This window comes from Acomys russatus, chromosome 18 (assembly GCF_903995435.1).
Source record: "Acomys russatus chromosome 18, mAcoRus1.1, whole genome shotgun sequence".
Lineage (NCBI taxonomy): Eukaryota > Metazoa > Chordata > Mammalia > Rodentia > Muridae > Acomys > Acomys russatus.
Window position 1 is genome coordinate 40,410 of NC_067154.1, and position 16,421 is coordinate 56,830.

At 44.9% G+C, this 16,421-nt stretch overlaps 1 protein-coding gene across 1 annotated transcript; it reads right to left on the reverse strand.

Annotated features, from left to right (window-relative positions):
* Nucleotides 1–9,661: 9,661 nt before the first annotated feature.
* On the reverse strand, nt 9,662–10,360 carry LOC127202354 (peptidyl-prolyl cis-trans isomerase A-like). Its single transcript, XM_051161032.1, has one exon. The coding sequence runs from the start codon at nt 10,349–10,351 to the stop codon at nt 9,857–9,859; it is 495 nt and encodes a 164-aa protein (XP_051016989.1). The 5' UTR covers nt 10,352–10,360; the 3' UTR covers nt 9,662–9,856.
* Between the last annotated feature and the right edge of the window lie 6,061 nt (nt 10,361–16,421).

A 16,421-nucleotide genomic window follows, 5' to 3' on the forward strand; every position in this document is an offset into this window, starting at 1 on the left:
AATAAATCTTTTTAAATAATGGTGGCAATGTCCCTTGACATTCATTCAGTATCTGAAACTTAAATATCTAGGTTAGCTTTGATGTTCTTTTAATTGACATTACATCACTCCAGCCCCCAGATCCATCTCAAGCTCCAACTAGTTTCTATTGCATTGACTTGGAGGCTGAGACACTGACCATGAGTTTCCTAACAAGATGGCTAGAGAATGAACCGGTGTTGAGCTGCTGTCTGTGGACACAGAGGCTGCCCTTGTGGTATAGGAGACAGTGTGAGGAGTCTGGAGGAGCCAGAGGGCAAAGGGCAGGTGCCAGGCCACCTAGAAATGACCCCCCAAACAGTAAGTACCACATCCATTGTCCAACTGTACTCATGACCCTCAACAGTACTGGCAAGGATAAGGGAGGAGGAGCAGGAGGAGGAGGAAGAAGAGAAGGAGGAGGAAGAGTTCCTTCATAGACATCTTCATGGAAGACCTGGGTTGTTGTCAGATTTGACCATGGCTGGAGGGTGATGTCTGCAGGGACAGAGGCAGGAAGTAGGGGTGGAACCATCATCAGATAGCAGGGGCCCCAAGGATCCCATCTGGGAACCAGTGAGTCCTCCATGGACATCGTTGGTGGCAGGTTCCATTCAGGCTCTCCAGAAGGTGCTGGGATGCCTAAACTCCAAGTCTGGTACTCGGGAGGCAGGGACGCCATGAGAGCTTGAGGGTACATCGGAAACTGGAGGTTAGCAGCTCCATCATAGGGAGGATCTGAGAGGAGAAGAAACAGAGAGATCATATGTGGAGGAATGTTACCTCAGAACATGACTGTTCTGGCAAGAGATCACATCCAAAGATTTGGTCTGTGTGATCTGGCTGGAATACCAACACTCTTTTCATCCAGGAGACAGAGGCAAACAGACTTGAGTTCAAGGCCTGCCTGGTATAGAGCAAATATCGGATAAAGAAAAGCTTAGGCCCAGGTGTGCTGGTACATGCCTTTAATGCCAAACAAAGGTAAACTTAGTTTAGAAGGGAGCACTCATGTTTGAAAGGGATGTCCAATCTAGTGGCAAAAAAAGGTGACTAAGCACGAAAGATTTGACAGAAGAGGATAAGCCCAACTCTACTGAGAAGAGAGAGGAAAGGGAAGCTACTTATGAAGCAGGGTTTTGTTTCTAGTTTTTGTTGATTGTTTGTTTTATTTTGAGAAAGGTTTTTTCTATTTAGCCTTGGCGGTACTGGACTCACTTTGTAGACCAGGCTGGCCTCGAACTCAGAGATCCTCCTGCTTCTGCCTCTTGGGTGCTGGGATTGAAGGCATGTGCCAGCACACCCAGATTTTTCTTTTCTTTTGTTTTTAATGTATTTATAAAGCAGGTTTTTTGTAATACTTATTTATTTATTATTTATATATAGCATTCTGCCTGCATATGTGCCTGCTTGCACGAGGAGGGCACCAGATTCCATTATAGACGGTTTTGACGCACCACGTGGTTTTTGGGCATTGAACGCAGGAACGTTGGAAGGACAGGCAGTGCTCTTAACTATCTCTCCAGCCCAGGAAGCAGATTTACTAGAACAGATATAGAGACACTGGTTGCAGAGAGAGAACTCAGGTGAAGACTGAAGGAGCCAGAAAATGTGAAAAAGCCAGAAGATCAGAGCAGATTTTGAAGTTAGTTTGAGGCTAATCAGAGCAATTCTGCCCAGAGAAGCTACTTTTTACTGAGTCAGCAGGGAGAAGAGTTTGAGGCAGAACAGCTGAGTTGAACCAGCCAGAGCTCAGAAAAAAACAGGGAAGGGTGAGCTGCCTAAGCAAGAAGTGTCAGAGGCTGAAAACATTCTAGGCCTGGGTTGAATTGTTTGCAGGCTACAGTCTCCAGGACCAGACCTAGGCCAGCATGAGGCAGTAAGCCTCCCAGACAACAGCTGAGCCAGGAGAGTAAAAGTTCCTTTTACAGTCATGAGCATGGCACCCTCCCTCTCCCTGAATCAGGCTAAGTAACCTGCTGGCCTGTTTGTCATAGTCAACTATGTACGGAGTCCAAATTCCATGCCCTTGGGTGACAGCAAAATGACCCAGAGAGAGGCCAGATTTTCCCTCTATGTGCAATAGAGGCCTATGGGAAAGGGGCTTCCCTCCACTGTGTGCTCTGCTCTGTGCTCATGAAGGACAGGCCAGCTGATGCTACTCTCTACAGGACCTCAACAGTCTACACAGAAGACACTCACCTGGCACTTGGCTTCTGGGGTCCCTTGGGCCCAGGATCCTGTACATGGTCTCTGCATAAGGAGAGAACAAGGGTTCGATCCCTGGTCTCTTGTTACAGAGAGTCTTGTGCAGATTCTGCATGGTCCAGCTCTTCCTCAGGCCCCGCTGACCGAGGCGCTGGCAAATCAGCCTGGACTTCTTGTGGATCTTTCCACGTGGGTGGCCGACTTCCTGCTCAACTCTTTCCCACTCCTGCAGGATGTGGGAAAGATTAAGCCTTGTCACAGGTGGAAACAATCTTGGTGGGCTTTACCCTTGGGGCACCCTATGAATACCTTGTGACAGACTGAGTGGAGCCATCCTGGGTCTGGAATTCAGGAAGCAGACCTGGGAACCCCACCTGGACTATTGTCTTTCTAATTGACCCTCAACGGGAGAAGGAGACGGCCCTTCCCACGTGACTCAGGCAGTTGGGGAGGAGAGAACAAGTTGAGCCTGGGCTGGAGCACATGGGGAGCAGCGGACCGGCTGGACCAGCATGCGGGCCAGAGAGACACCTAAGGACCCATCCCGTGGAACGGATACCGGAAGGTTCACTCTTTTGTCCCTTTAACCTTTTTTCTTTCTTGTGTAAGCTAGTTGGGTTGTATAATAAAGTTTAATTGTTAAGAAACAGAGTCAACAGCAGGAAGACCCTGTTTTCAGGATCAGTCAATCGGTCACAGGAAGGACCTGCTAGGGACAGGGGGATATGACGAGTGTTGTGACATCATGCAGAAGCTCATCTGAACTTTTCTTAGGGATTCTTCCTGCACACTGAGCAGCCAGAAGTGACCTCATGCAGTCACCAAGAGATTATGCCCATCAGCCCAGCATCTACACTGCTCTCTTTTGTTTGTTTGTTTGTTTGTTTTTTGAGACAGGGTTTCTCTGTGTAGGCTTGGCTGTCCTGGACTCACTTTGTAGACCAGGCTGGCCTCAAACTCACAGCGATCCACCTGCCTCTGCCTCCGGAGACCTGGGATTACAGGCATGTGTCACTAGGCCTGGCCGTCCTGCTCTTAGCACACACCAGGAGACAGTAAGTGTCTTCAGTTTTAGAAATACATCTCAGGATGCAAAGAGATCTCACAGGACAAGTGCTACCTGGGAATGCTGTGCCTACACAGACTCATGACCACCTCTGACCCAGGGAGGCTCTCACAGTTTCTGAACCTTTGGGTCTTCTGTGAGGGCAGAGACCTGGCACCACAGATTGCCAAGCTACCCTTGTCACAGCTGTGGGCATCTGGGGTCTTGCATATACTCCCAAGCCACAGGATAAAGAAATACATAAGAAAAGTTTGGTTTGAGGAAAGACTTGACTCTGCATACCTGAGGCTCTTTGGTCTTCCTGCCTCTGCCTCCGGTGCACGTTGGCTCCTTGACTGTTTCTGGGTCTTTGGACTTGCTGGGCTTCTCTCTGTGCAGAAATGGACACATAAAATATTAAAACAGTTCTTATGCAATGGGAATCTCTGTCTCTGTGCTGTGCATGGACTCAGGAGCCTGCCTCTTGCATCCAGGTGCTGGCTCATTGTCACCTAATGGGAAAGCTTGGTCCTGAAGTTTAACCAGGGAAAACTCCAGTGAACAGTGTAGGTGCCCTTGATGAAGTGAAAGATAAGAAACAGAAGCACTTCTCCTTTGAGAAGACCTCAGCCTCTCTCTCTAGCTCACTTTCTCCCCAATCTCCTTTCTGTTCTCCATGAGCTAAAAATCCAATTTAAAATCTCATAATAATGAACTCCAACTATTCAAGCATACTAAAGGATCAGATAAACTTTGTGAACCAGTATTTCTGCACCCATATCACATAACAGGGCTGTTTGGTGGGTGGCCATGATCCCAGCTCTTTCCTGAGAGGCTTAGGGAGGCTCACACATTCAGGGTCATTCTAGGCTACATAGTGGGTTGTGGGCTAGCCATGGATCAATAAGATGCTTCCTCGGGTGGGGTTTGGTGGCCCATGACTTTAATCCCTGCACTTGGGAGGCAGGGGCAGGTAGATCTTCATGAGTTTGAGGCTAACCTGGTTTACAAACTGAGCCCAGGACAGCCAGGGTTAAATGTCTCAAAACCAAAACAAAACAAAACAAAAAAAGATGCTGCCTCAACTAAGTAAAGACAAAAAACCCAAGAACAAGTTTAGTGCAGCCTCTTGTGCCTCTGCAAATTGCAGATGTGTTCCCATTCAAGGCATTTAATGATGTTTTGCCATATACATTCCCTTGGGTGCACAATGAACACAGTACCAGTACATTCCAGGAGGCTTCCTATGAGGACCCGATGACCTCACATGCAAGTGGAGTGGAGAAGCACAGCAGAGACACACTCTGAGGCTGTAAGCCTTCTGAGATGAGTTGAACACAAACAGTACAGCCATCCTCCAGAAAAGACAAGAGTGGATCTCCCAACTCACCTCCATTTTTGGCTCCTGAGCTTCCTTTGCTCCACCGATTTGGGAACAAGGATCCGCTGTGTCTTGATGGGCGCACCAGAGTCTGGAGTGTGGATGGAGAGCTGTGCTCACTTCTGCAAGTCTGAGAACCCTGTGGAGAAGCGGCCCTTTATAGATCTCTGGGATGTGAGTGGAGTAGGCCCAGGCTACAGGATGTTAGGGTGGGCCAGCAGAAGGTCAGCCAGAGCTCTTCATCCCATCTCAGGAGGCTGAGGCTGAGGCAGGAGCCAGGTTTCTGCACCTCTTGGGCCTGACAATGGAGGCTCAACTGAAATACTCAAAGAATCTAAGTAAAACCGAGGTCAGCTAATTCAAGCTTGCTTCTTTCTTTCTTTCTTTCTATTTTTCTTTCTTTCTTTTTTTCTTTTTTAAGATTTATTTATATATTATTTATACTATGCCTTTCCTGCATGTATACCTGCAAGGCAGAAGAGGACACCAAATCTCATTATAGATGGTTGTGAGAGTCCATGCGGTTGCTGGGAATCGAACTCAGGACCTCTGGAAGAGTCGATGGTGCTCTAAACCTCTGAGCCATCTCTCCAGCCTTAGGTCTTTTTTTTTGAAACAGGGTTTCTTTACATAGTCCTGGTCATCCTGGAACTCACTAAAATTTAGACCATGCTTTCCAGGACATCACAGTGATCAGCCTGCCTCTAGCTCCCTGAAGCCAGTGCTGGGATTAAGGGTGTGGTCCTCTATAAGACCATCAAGGCTATGTGATGAGGACCCAGGGGACCTGAACAAACTACTGTACCAACCAAGGACAATGTATGCAGTAAACCTAGACCCCCTATTCAGATGTAGCTAATGGACAGCGCATCCTCCACAGTTGTGTGGAGAGCCGGCACTGACTGACATGAACTCTGGTGCCCCGTATTTGGTCACTTCCCCTTGGTGGGGAGGCCTGGTGGCACTCAGAGGAAGGGGAAGCAGGCTACCCAGATAAGACCTGAAAGGCTGTGATCATATGGTGGGGGATGGTCCCCTTCTGTCATAGGTCTAGCAGAGGTGAATAGGGTAAGGAAGGGAAAAGGGAAGATATAAGTGGGGGAATAACATTTGAGATGTAATCTGAATAAATTATTTAAATTAAAAAATTTTGTGGCACAGGCCTTTATCCAGCACTCAGGAGGCAGAGACAGGCAGATCTCTGTGAGTTCAAGGCCAGCCTGGTCTACACTGGTCTGTCCACAACAGCCAAGGCTAACAGAGAGACCCTATCTCAAATGACAAACAAAAAATCTTTTTATGTGGTTGTTGGTACACCTATGAAATATCAAAATTGAATAATGGTATCAGATAAAATAGCCTATGGGAATGAAGCTTGTGTACCATCTACTATCATGTGTAAATCAATAAACAATTTAATTCTTTTGAAAAAATGGCTGGGCAGTGGTGGCACCTGCCTTTAATCCCAGCACTCTTGAGGCAGAGGCAGGTGGATCACGGAGTCCAGGACAGCTCATGCTATACAGAGAAACCCTGTCTTGAAAACAAAACAAAACAAAACCAAAGAGAAACTGGGAAAGAAGGTATGCTGGCAAAGGCCTGTAATCCCAAAACTTGGGAAGCAGAGGCAGGAGGATCACTATGAGTTCAAGGCCAGCCTGGTCTACAAAGCCAGTCCGTACAGGACAGCCATGGCTACACAGAGAAACACTATCTCAGGAGGGAAAAAAAGTTTAAAACATTTGCTAAATGTCTTCACTTTGTTTAAAGTTTGATTGAAAAACTTAGACAGAAAGAAGAATTTTTTTAAAACTGTTACATTGCAACCTCAAAACATCTCAAAAACTGTACCTAAGCCATAATAATTGGGAAAGTGGAGCCTGGGAAGTTCTTCTCCAAGAGGCACAAAGAGAAAAGGGAAGCAGAGGAGGAGACAGGAGAACAGGAGAGCACGGCCTGTGGGAGAGGCAGGAGTGGTGGTGCAGTGGGGACAGCTATGGTGAAGGCCACAATGGATATGTGAGCTCTGGCCCAGGCCTCAAACCCTACTGTCTCTCCTGTTGTCTGAGCACTGCTGCAGCCCGAACCCCTGCGTCCTGCACGTTTCTCTGTCCCTCAGAAGCACACAGCTGCAAGGGCACAATGGTTTGTTGTTGGTTGGTTGGTTGGTTGTTGGTTTTTCGAGACAGCATTTCTCTGCGACCCACCTGTTTCTACCTCCTGAGTCCTGGGATTAAAGGCCTGCTCTGCCACAGCATGGCTGATTTTTTTTCCAAGACAGGATTCCATTCTATAACAGTCCCAACTATGCTGGACTCACTTTGTATACCAGTGTGGCTTCCAAATCCCAGCGATCTACCTCTATGGTGCTGGGATTAAAGGTGTGCCCTACCTCGCCTAGCTGGTTTTTTTGTTTGTTTGTTTGTTTGTTTGTTTGCTTGTTTCTTTTTTTTTTTTTTTTTTTTGATTTTTCAAGACAGGATTTCTCTATGTGGCCCTGGCTGTCCTGAGACTCTCTTTGCAGGCTAGCCTTGAACTCATAGTAATCGTCCTGCCTCTGCCTTCCAGTGATGGGATTAACGGCAGCGCCACCACAACCCACACCACAGGATACTTAGGGCAACAGGGACCACTACTGAGAATGAGGAGACAGGTCACTAATCTCAAGGGTGTGGAAACCTTGTCGCTGGGTTTTCTTGGTTTCGGTCTGTTTTGACAGTGTCTCGTGTATCTGCAGCTATCCTGAAACCCGCTTTGAAAACAAGGATGGGCATGAACTTCTGGCTTCCTGCCTAGATCGCCTGTAATCCCAGCACTAGGGAGGCAGAGGCAGGAGGATCACTGTGAGTTCAAGGCCAGCCTGGTCTACAAAGTGAGTCTAGGATAGGCAAGGCTAGGCAGAGAAACCCTGTCTTGGAAAACAAAAAAACCAACCAACCATCCAAACAGACCAAAAAGAACAAAAAACAAAAAGAAAGAAAGAAAGAAAACCTCAGAAGCATAGGATGGCCTTCACCTCCTGATGTGCCCTCAGGAGTCTGTGAGGTCTGCCCATCTACAGGCCCAGCAGCTGTACGAAGCCCCTGTGAAGGAGTTAGAATATGGTACCCCACCCAACAAAAAGAATATGGCCCCATATCAGCACAGCCTTCCTACCTTAAACAATGTCCCATGAGAGCTCAGTCTTTTCTGATATTGAACTGCAGGGCTCCATAGCAAGCCTTAATTACTCTTTTGATAACTCCATAGAACTATGCCTGCTGTATTATTCAGAGTCCTCTAGAGTAGCAGTTTATAGAATTTTAAAGGGGAGTTTATAGGGGATCTATTAAAATTACTTACGGGCTGTGGTCCAACTAATCCAGAAATGGCTGCCCAGGAAACAAAAGTTCTTTACTGCCAAAGGCTGGATCTTTCAGCTGTCCTCAGTAGACACTGGACTCCTGAAAAGGCTAGCTCCAGTGCCAGTGAAGGAATGGACTGGCTATGGAGGCAACAGGAAATGAGCAAGTGCTGCCTTCTTCCCCCTCCTTACATTGGCTTCCAGCAGATTGGATTAAAGGTGTGCCTTCCTACCTCACAGACGTGGATTAGGCCAGGTGAGTGGCACACCCTTTAATCCCACACTCAGGAGATAGAGACAGAGGAATCTCTGTAAATTGGAGGCCAGCCTGGGCTACAGAGTGAGCTCTAGGACAGCTAGAGCTACACAGAGAAACATTGTCTCAAAAAACAAAAACAACAAACCAACAAACAGATCTGGATTAGAAGTGGATCTTCCCAGTTGAAATGTAGCAGAGATTCCTCCCAGGTGTGCCTTTCAGTTTTGGGCTTTTGTTCATTTTATTCATTTACTTATTTATTTTGTGAGGTTTATGTTTTTGGTTTTTATTTTGTTTTTTTTTAAGACAGGGTTTCTCTGTGTAGCCCTGGCTGTTCTTGACTCACTCTGTAGACCAGGCCGGCCTCCAAATCACAGGGATCCACCTGCCTCTGCCTTCCAAGTGCTGGGCTTAAAGGTGTGCACCACCACACCCATTTACATACACACTTTCAATCCATTTGTTTGTAAATAAAAATCATGGCTAAAACTATAGCTAATCCATACCAGCTGGGATTCATATCAGTACCAACATTACAGTTAGGAAGCAACAAAAAGAAACGATCGCAGTGAATTCAAGGCCTGCCTGGTCTACAAAGGGAGTGTAGGACAGCCAAGGCTACACAGAGAAACTCTGTGTTGAAAAAAAAAAAGGGGGGAGGCTGGAGTGATGGCTCAGTGGTTAAAACCTCTGCTCTTCCAGAGGTCCTGAGTAAAAATTCCCACAAATCACATGGTGGCTCACAACAATCTATAATTTGATCTGATGCTCTCCTCTGCAGATAAATCCCTCGTATACAATTAAAAAGAATTTTAAAAAAGAAAAGAAAAAAATGGCCCATATAGACTGACATATTTGAATGTTTGGGCTTTCTTTCGCCCCAGCATTTGGCTCTCAAGTCTTTATTGGTAAAAATAAACAATTGAGATTTTATTTTTTAAAAACATACAAACTCATTTGTGGATTTTTAAAACATAAATTTAAAATTACAGAGGGGCTAGAGAGATTGCTCAGTGGTTAAGAGTGTCACTACACAGAGAAACCTTGTCTTGAAAAACCAAAAAATAAAAAATAAAAATTATACATATTTATCTGGTGTGCATGTATACATATGTGTGAGTGCATGTATCTGCCGTGTGGACCCTGGGGATGGAACGAAGGCTACCAGGCTTGGTGAGATGCCTTGGTGGATTATTTTTGGTTTTTGTTTGTTTGAGGTTTTTTTTTTTTTCCTTTGAGACAGTTTTTCTGTGTAGCCTTGGACGTCCTGGACTCACTTTGTAGACCAGGCTGGCCTTGAACTCACACCAGTAGACCTGCCTCTGCCTCCCGAGTTCTGGGATTAAAGGCATGTGCCATCAAGCCCGGCACAACTGTGGATTGGGTGTTTTTTTTTTTTTTTCCTGTTTACTTTTTATTCATAATCTCATAAAGTTAACTCTGCAATCCAGCTAAACTTGGAGGGGAATGAGGATAATATGGAACCCAAAGAACTTCAGTGAGAACAGAGATTACAGGGTACTAGGAGCAGATGGGGGGGGGTGCTCTCCTGAGCTACAGAAGGAATGGTTTGATGGGTAAGATGCCCGCAAGTCAAAAGAATTAAATTTGTCCACAGTCGGAAATGGTGATCATCTTGCTGATCTTGCCATTCCTGGACCCAAAGCACTCCATGGCTTCCACGATGTTCATGCCTTCCTTCACCTTCCCAAAGACCATGTGCTTGCCATCCAGCCACTCAGTCTTGGCAGTGCAGATAAAAAACTGGGAACCGTTTGTGTTTGGTCCAGCATTTGCCATGGACAAGATGCCAGGACCTGTATGCTTCAGGATGAAGTTCTCACCCTCAAATTTCTCCCCATAGATGAACCTGCCACCAGTGCCATTATGGGGTGTGAAGTCACCACCCTGGCACATGAATCCTGGAATAATTCTGTGAAAGCAGGAACCCTTATATCCAAATCCTTTTTCTCCAGTGCTCAGAGCACGGAAGTTTTCTGCTGTCTTTGGAACTCTGTCTGCAAAGAGCTCGAAGGAGACGCGGCCCAAGAGCTCGCCACCAACCGCGATGTCGAAGAACACGACAGGATTGACCATGGCTGCAGCAAGCAGGGAGAAGGGATGGCGGCGTCTGCAAAGCCCCAGCTGTGGATTGTTAAAGAGGCCTTTGAAGGAGTAAAAGCACTACCCATGCAAGTCACATGACTCAAATTCAACCTTTGGAAGCCACATCTAAAGTCCCATGGAGCGGCACACATCTGCCATCCCTGCATCCCTGTGGCAAGATGGGAGGCAGAGCCAGGACCACCAGACTGAAGCCTGAAGTCTAGCTAGTCAGTGCAGCAGAGAAACAAGAAGAGACATATTCCCTTAGTCAGGTCGGGGACAGAACCAATATTTATTCTGTATAATAATCAGGGGGTGTGGTTCTCTTTGGCTACTTCCTGCTATTTAGGGTTGTCAGGTTCCTTGGGGCAAGTCCAGTCTCCCTGGTCAGGATGTTCAGCTAGCAACAGCAAACGCAGTCTCACAGGCCTCTGTCCGCCCCACCACCTCTCTCTCTCTCTCTCTCTCTCTCTCTCTCTCTCTCTCTCTCTCTCTCTCTCTCTCTCTCTCGACTTTCATATTTATACCAACTGGCAAAGAGCCCGCTCCCCCATGCAGTTATCAGCTGTGGACAAACTGGAGCAGCCCCCATAGCCCACACCTTGGTTTGTTAAAAGAGAAACATGTTTACATACCATAAACCAAAACTTCCACAACAACATGGTTTTTCTGTGTAGCCCTGGTTGTCCGGAACAATATATAGACCAATCTGCCCTAGATTTCAGAGATCTGCCTCCCTCTGCCTCTCAAATACTGGGATGAAAGGTGTGTACACCTCCACCAGGCCTCTTAGACAGGATTTTAATATCACTGGGTTATTTTTTTTTTCTGATTTTTTTGTTTGTTTTTAAATTCAAATACTTGATTTGTAAAGGTTTTATTTATTTTTTTGTTTTATTTTTAGTTTAGTTTTGTTTTTTGAGACAGGGTTTCTCTGTGTAGCCTGACTGTCCTAAAACTCTCTTTGTAGGCCAGGCTGGCTTCAAACTAACAGATCTGTCTGCCTCTGCCTCCCTCCTGAATGCTGAGATTAAAGGTGTGTACCACCAAATCCTGCAAGTTTATGTATTCCTTAACAGCTTTTTGGTTTGGTATGGTTTGGTTTGGTTTGGTTTTTGGTTTTTCAACACAGGGTTTCTCTGCATAGCGTTGGCTCTCCTGGACTAGCTTTGTAGATCAGACTGGACTCAAACTCACAGAGATCCATTTGCCTCTTCCTCCGGGGTGCTGGGATTAAAGGCATGTGCCATGATGCCTGGCTTTAAAACTTCTTTTAAATAGCACACACACCCCACACCCACCGAGGCGTGGCAGAACATGCCTACAATCCTGAGAGAAGATTGCAGGTTTGAGAGCTGTGTCTAAAAATCAGAACAAAATGCCTTTGTACATGTGTTTACTGATTGATGAAAGATTTGTCTCTTACAGGTCACATCGTGTTTGAGAAAACAGAAGCAGCAGACCAGAAAACCTTATTTTGTAATTTATGCTTGCTTATGAGCAATCACAGCACACCACATGTCTACCATTAACGATTCAAGCTTCGTTGTTTTTGTAAGACAGGTTATCCTAGGTAAGTCTAACTCCTGGACTTTGCTGTGTACACCAGGCTGGCCTTGAACTCAAAGTACTGTGATTAAAGGCATGCACCACCATGTCCAGCCCAACTTCTATTATGTTTGTTTATCCATGTTATGTATGGAGGAGGACACAATTGCCACAGTGTGTTTATGGGGGTCAGAGGACAACTTGTAGGAAGTGGTTCGTTCTTTCCATCAATGTGGGTTCCTGGGTTGAATTCAGGTCATCAAGCTTGGCGCCAAGCACTTTTGCCCATTGAGCCATATTGCCTGCCAATTTTTAGAAATTGGTGGGACATGCCTTTAATCCCAGCACTAGAGGGGCAGAGGCAGGTGGATCTCTGAATTCGAGGCCAGCCTAGTTTACAAAGTGAGTCCAGGCCAGCCTGATCTACAAAGTGAGTCCAGGCCAGCCTGGTCTACAAAGTAACTCTAGGATAGCCAAGGCTATTTACACAGAGAAACCCTTTCTTGAAAAACCAAAAGAAGAGGCTGGAGAGATAACTCGGTGGTTAAGAGCATGGCCTGTTCTTCCAGAGTCCTGAGTTCAATTCCGAGCAACCACAGGGTGGCTCAAAACTGACTATAATGTGTGATCTAATAAGCTCTTCTGCAGATAAAGTACTTATATATAATAAATGAATAATTTTTAAAAAAAAAGGAAAAACCAAAAGAAGGGCTGGAGAAATGACTCAGTGGTTAAGAGCACTGTCTGCTCTTCCAGAGGTCCTGAATTCAATTCTCAGCAAACACATGGTGGCTCACAACCATCTATAATGAGATCTGGTGCCTTCTTATGTGCAAGTGTACATGCAAGCAGATCACTGCATAAGTAATAAATAAGTAAATCTTTTAAAAAAAGAAAAAAGAAAGAGAAATTTAATTTATACATTTAATTTGGTAAGTAAATAAAAAGTAATATATTATTAAAATATACTAGAAAAGGGGGCTGGAGAGATGGCTCGGCAGTTAAGAGCACTGGCTGCTCTTCCAGAGGTCCTGAGTTCAATCCCCAGCAACCACATGGTGACTCATGACCATCTATAATGAGATCTGGTGCCCTGTTCTGGTATACAGGCATACATGTAGGCAGAATGCTGTATATATTATAAATAAATACATCTTAATATATATATATATATACTAGTAAAAGGTCACTAATGTACCTTATGGTTACTAGAGTTGGGTTACTTTAATCTTGAAATAATCATGTATTAGCCTAAGGTTTGATGAACGGCTTTAGCTGCATGAATACATAATTGACAACCACAAACATTTTTCTTAACCTTTGGGATGTAACACACAAGTTTAAACTTATGTTTCTGCTTAATAAAAGGTTTCCTATAAAAAAGATATCATAAAAATTTTTCTTCATCAAAATAGATATCCCACACAAATGGATTAGAAGCCTATCAATAAGTCTCAAAGAAAGAAGAAATCTTTTAAAATCTAGTGTTAGCAAAATGTGGGAAAATTATGTCTCTGTGAGAACATGAGGCCTATCATAGTCAGCTGACGTGAAGCAGCCCCAAATTTCAACATCTGGGATTAAAATTTAAACATATTCTTATAATGTTTCTATGTATTTTAAAGTAACCAAAAATCCAGCCAAGCATGGTGATGCACGCCTTTAATCCCAGCACTCAGTAGGCAGAGGCAGGCAGATCTCTGTTGAGTTCAAGGCCAGCCTGCTCTACAAAGAAACCCTGTCTTGAAAAACCAAAACCAAAACCAAAACCAAGCAAAACAAAACAAAACAAAACAAAACCAAAATGCCACTACAAACATCAGTACTCTACAAACTCTTGGAAACGTTGAAAAGGAAGAAACACTTCTCCACTTTGAAGCCAGCAATATTTGGATATTAGACAAAGATAGCATCATAAGAAAAAACTATGGAACAATATTCCTGATGAATACTGATACAAAAATGTTTAACCAAGTACTACAAACCAAAATTTAAGCTTTTTTTTTTTTAACTCAAGGCTCTTTATTGGTATTTAGGAAGAGGGCCCCCCACCCTCAAGGTGAAGACTGAGCAGGCAGAAGCAGCACTCTCAGGCTCAGTATCAATAAATTTTCCTATGTCTTTGAGTCTCCTGGGTCCCCTTTGCCTCCATCACATCTTCTTCTAATGTCTTTAGCCATGGCACATAAGTTCTCTCTAGAGCATCTTCCCCTGATATGTGGTTGGTGCCATCTCAACTGCATCCTTAAAGGACTGTGCACTATACAGGGTTGTGACACTGGGCCTGGAAAGATGGTTCAGAGGTTAAAATGACTTGTTCTTGTAGAAGACCTGGGTTTTGTTCCCAGCACCCACACAGTGGCTCACAAACCCTAGTCCCAGAAGACCCAATGCCCTTTTCTGGCCTCTGTGGGCACCAGACAAACATGTACGCACAGGAAAAACAGCCATGCACATAAAATAAAGCAAGTCTAAAATATTTTTTTTAATGTGGCAGTTATTTTTGGAATGGAAGGAGGGTTCAGAGTATGAAAATGAGCATGAGCTGAGTATTGTGACACATGCATTTTGTCACAGCACTTGAGAGATGGAAGCAGAGGATCTCTATGAGTTTAAGGCCAACTAACTGTTCCAAGACAGCCAAGGCAACAGAAAGTGTAGTATGCTACATTAACAGAAGATAGATACATAGTAATCAGTATTGATACAGAAAAGGTATTTTGAGAAAATTCAATTTTTTTTTGATGACTTAATAAGCCACTCAGGGGCTGGAGAGATGGCTCAGTGGTTAAGGGTGCCGCCTGCCCTTCCAGAGGTCCTGAGTTCAATTTCCAGCAGCCACATGGTGGTTCACAACCATCTGTAATGTGATCTGATGCCCTCTTCTGACCTGCTGATGTATATGCAGGCAGAACTCTGTATACATAATAATAAATAAATAAATCTTTAAAAAAAAAATAAGCCACTCAGGTGGGGCATGGTGGCATATACCTGTAATCCCAGCACTTGGGAGGCAGTGGCAGGTGGATCTCTGAGAGTTCCAGGCCAGCCTAGTCTATAAAGAGTGGTCCAGGACAGCCAAGGGTACACAGAGAAAAACCTGTCTCAAAACAACAACAACAAAAAAGCCAGGCGTCGTGGTGAATGCCTTTAAACCCAGTACTCGGGAGGCAGAGGCAGGTGGATTGTTGTGAGTTCGAGGCCAGCCTGGTCTACAAAGCGAGTCCAGGACAGCTAAGGGTACTCAGAGAAACCCTATCTCAAAACAAAACAAAACAAAACAAAAACAAAACACACAAAGAAAGAAAGAAAGATGAAAAAGAAAAAAGAGCTGGAAGTGGTAGCAGATCCATATACCTAAATACTGGGGGTAGGGTACAGCATAGACACAGAGGTTCCGGGGACTCACTATTCAGACAGCCTAGCTTCATCTATGAGATCCAGGTCAATCGGAAAATCTGTTTTACAAAACAAAGTGGGCTGAGTGTGGTGGTGGTGAAGGCCTTTAATCCAGCACTTGTGAAGCAGAGGCAGGTCAGTTCATACATCTACATTCATGTATGCATGCACACCTGTACCCACATGAACACATACAAAATAAATGAACAAAATATAAATGCAATCAGGGCTGGAGAGATGGCCAGGCATTAATAGCACTGTCTGCTTTTCCAAAGGTCCTGAGTTCAATTCCCAGAAACCACATGGTGGCTTATAACCATCTATAATGAGATCTGGTGTCCTCTTCTGGCCTACAGGCAGACCACTGCATAAATAATAAATAAATAAATCCTTAAAAGTAAACAAATAAGTCGGGCGTGGTGGTGCACGCCTTTAATCCCAGCACTTGGGAGGCAGAGGCAGGTGGATCGCTGTGAGTTTGAGGCCAGCCTGGTCTACAAAGTGAGTCCAGGACAGCCAGGGCTACAAAGAAACCCTGTCTTGAAAAACCAAAAATAAATAAATAAATGCAATCTAAGATCTCCCTACCTCAAATGAACTTTTGATGGAAAGTCTATGATGAGATCCTACAGTGATTTATTTGTTTATACAGCTTGACGTCTCAGGTCAGAAGGTCTTGTCTGGTTTTTGTTTTGTTTTGTTTCCAAATTACTATCAAATCTGGGTGCCCTGGTGTCCCTTTTGGCTTCGGCAGGTACAGACTGTTCTGTTTTGAGCCAGGGCCTCATGTATCCCAGGTTTGCCTTCTAACTATAGCTGAAGATGACCTTGAGTTACCGGGGTCATCCAACCTGTCCCCTTAAGTACAAGGGCTACAGGTGAGTGCCACTACAGCCAGCTATGGGGTGCTAGGGATCAGACTCAGGGCTCCATGTATACTAGACAGGCACTCTACCAACTGAGCTATCCCTGGCCCCTGGCTGCTAGAGACTTGATGGCTCATAGGCAGGCTCTATGATCTGATCCTGCTTGATAAAGCCTTAGAAAATGGATCTCCAACCTTCATACACTCTTCATAATACGGGATAACATTTTAGAGGAGAAAATGCAACAG

Excerpts from the sequence above, each read along its gene's own strand:
- LOC127202354 (XM_051161032.1), bottom strand. The coding sequence starts at position 10,351 with ATGGTCAATCCTGTCGTGTTCTTCGACATCGCGGTTGGTGGCGAGCTC.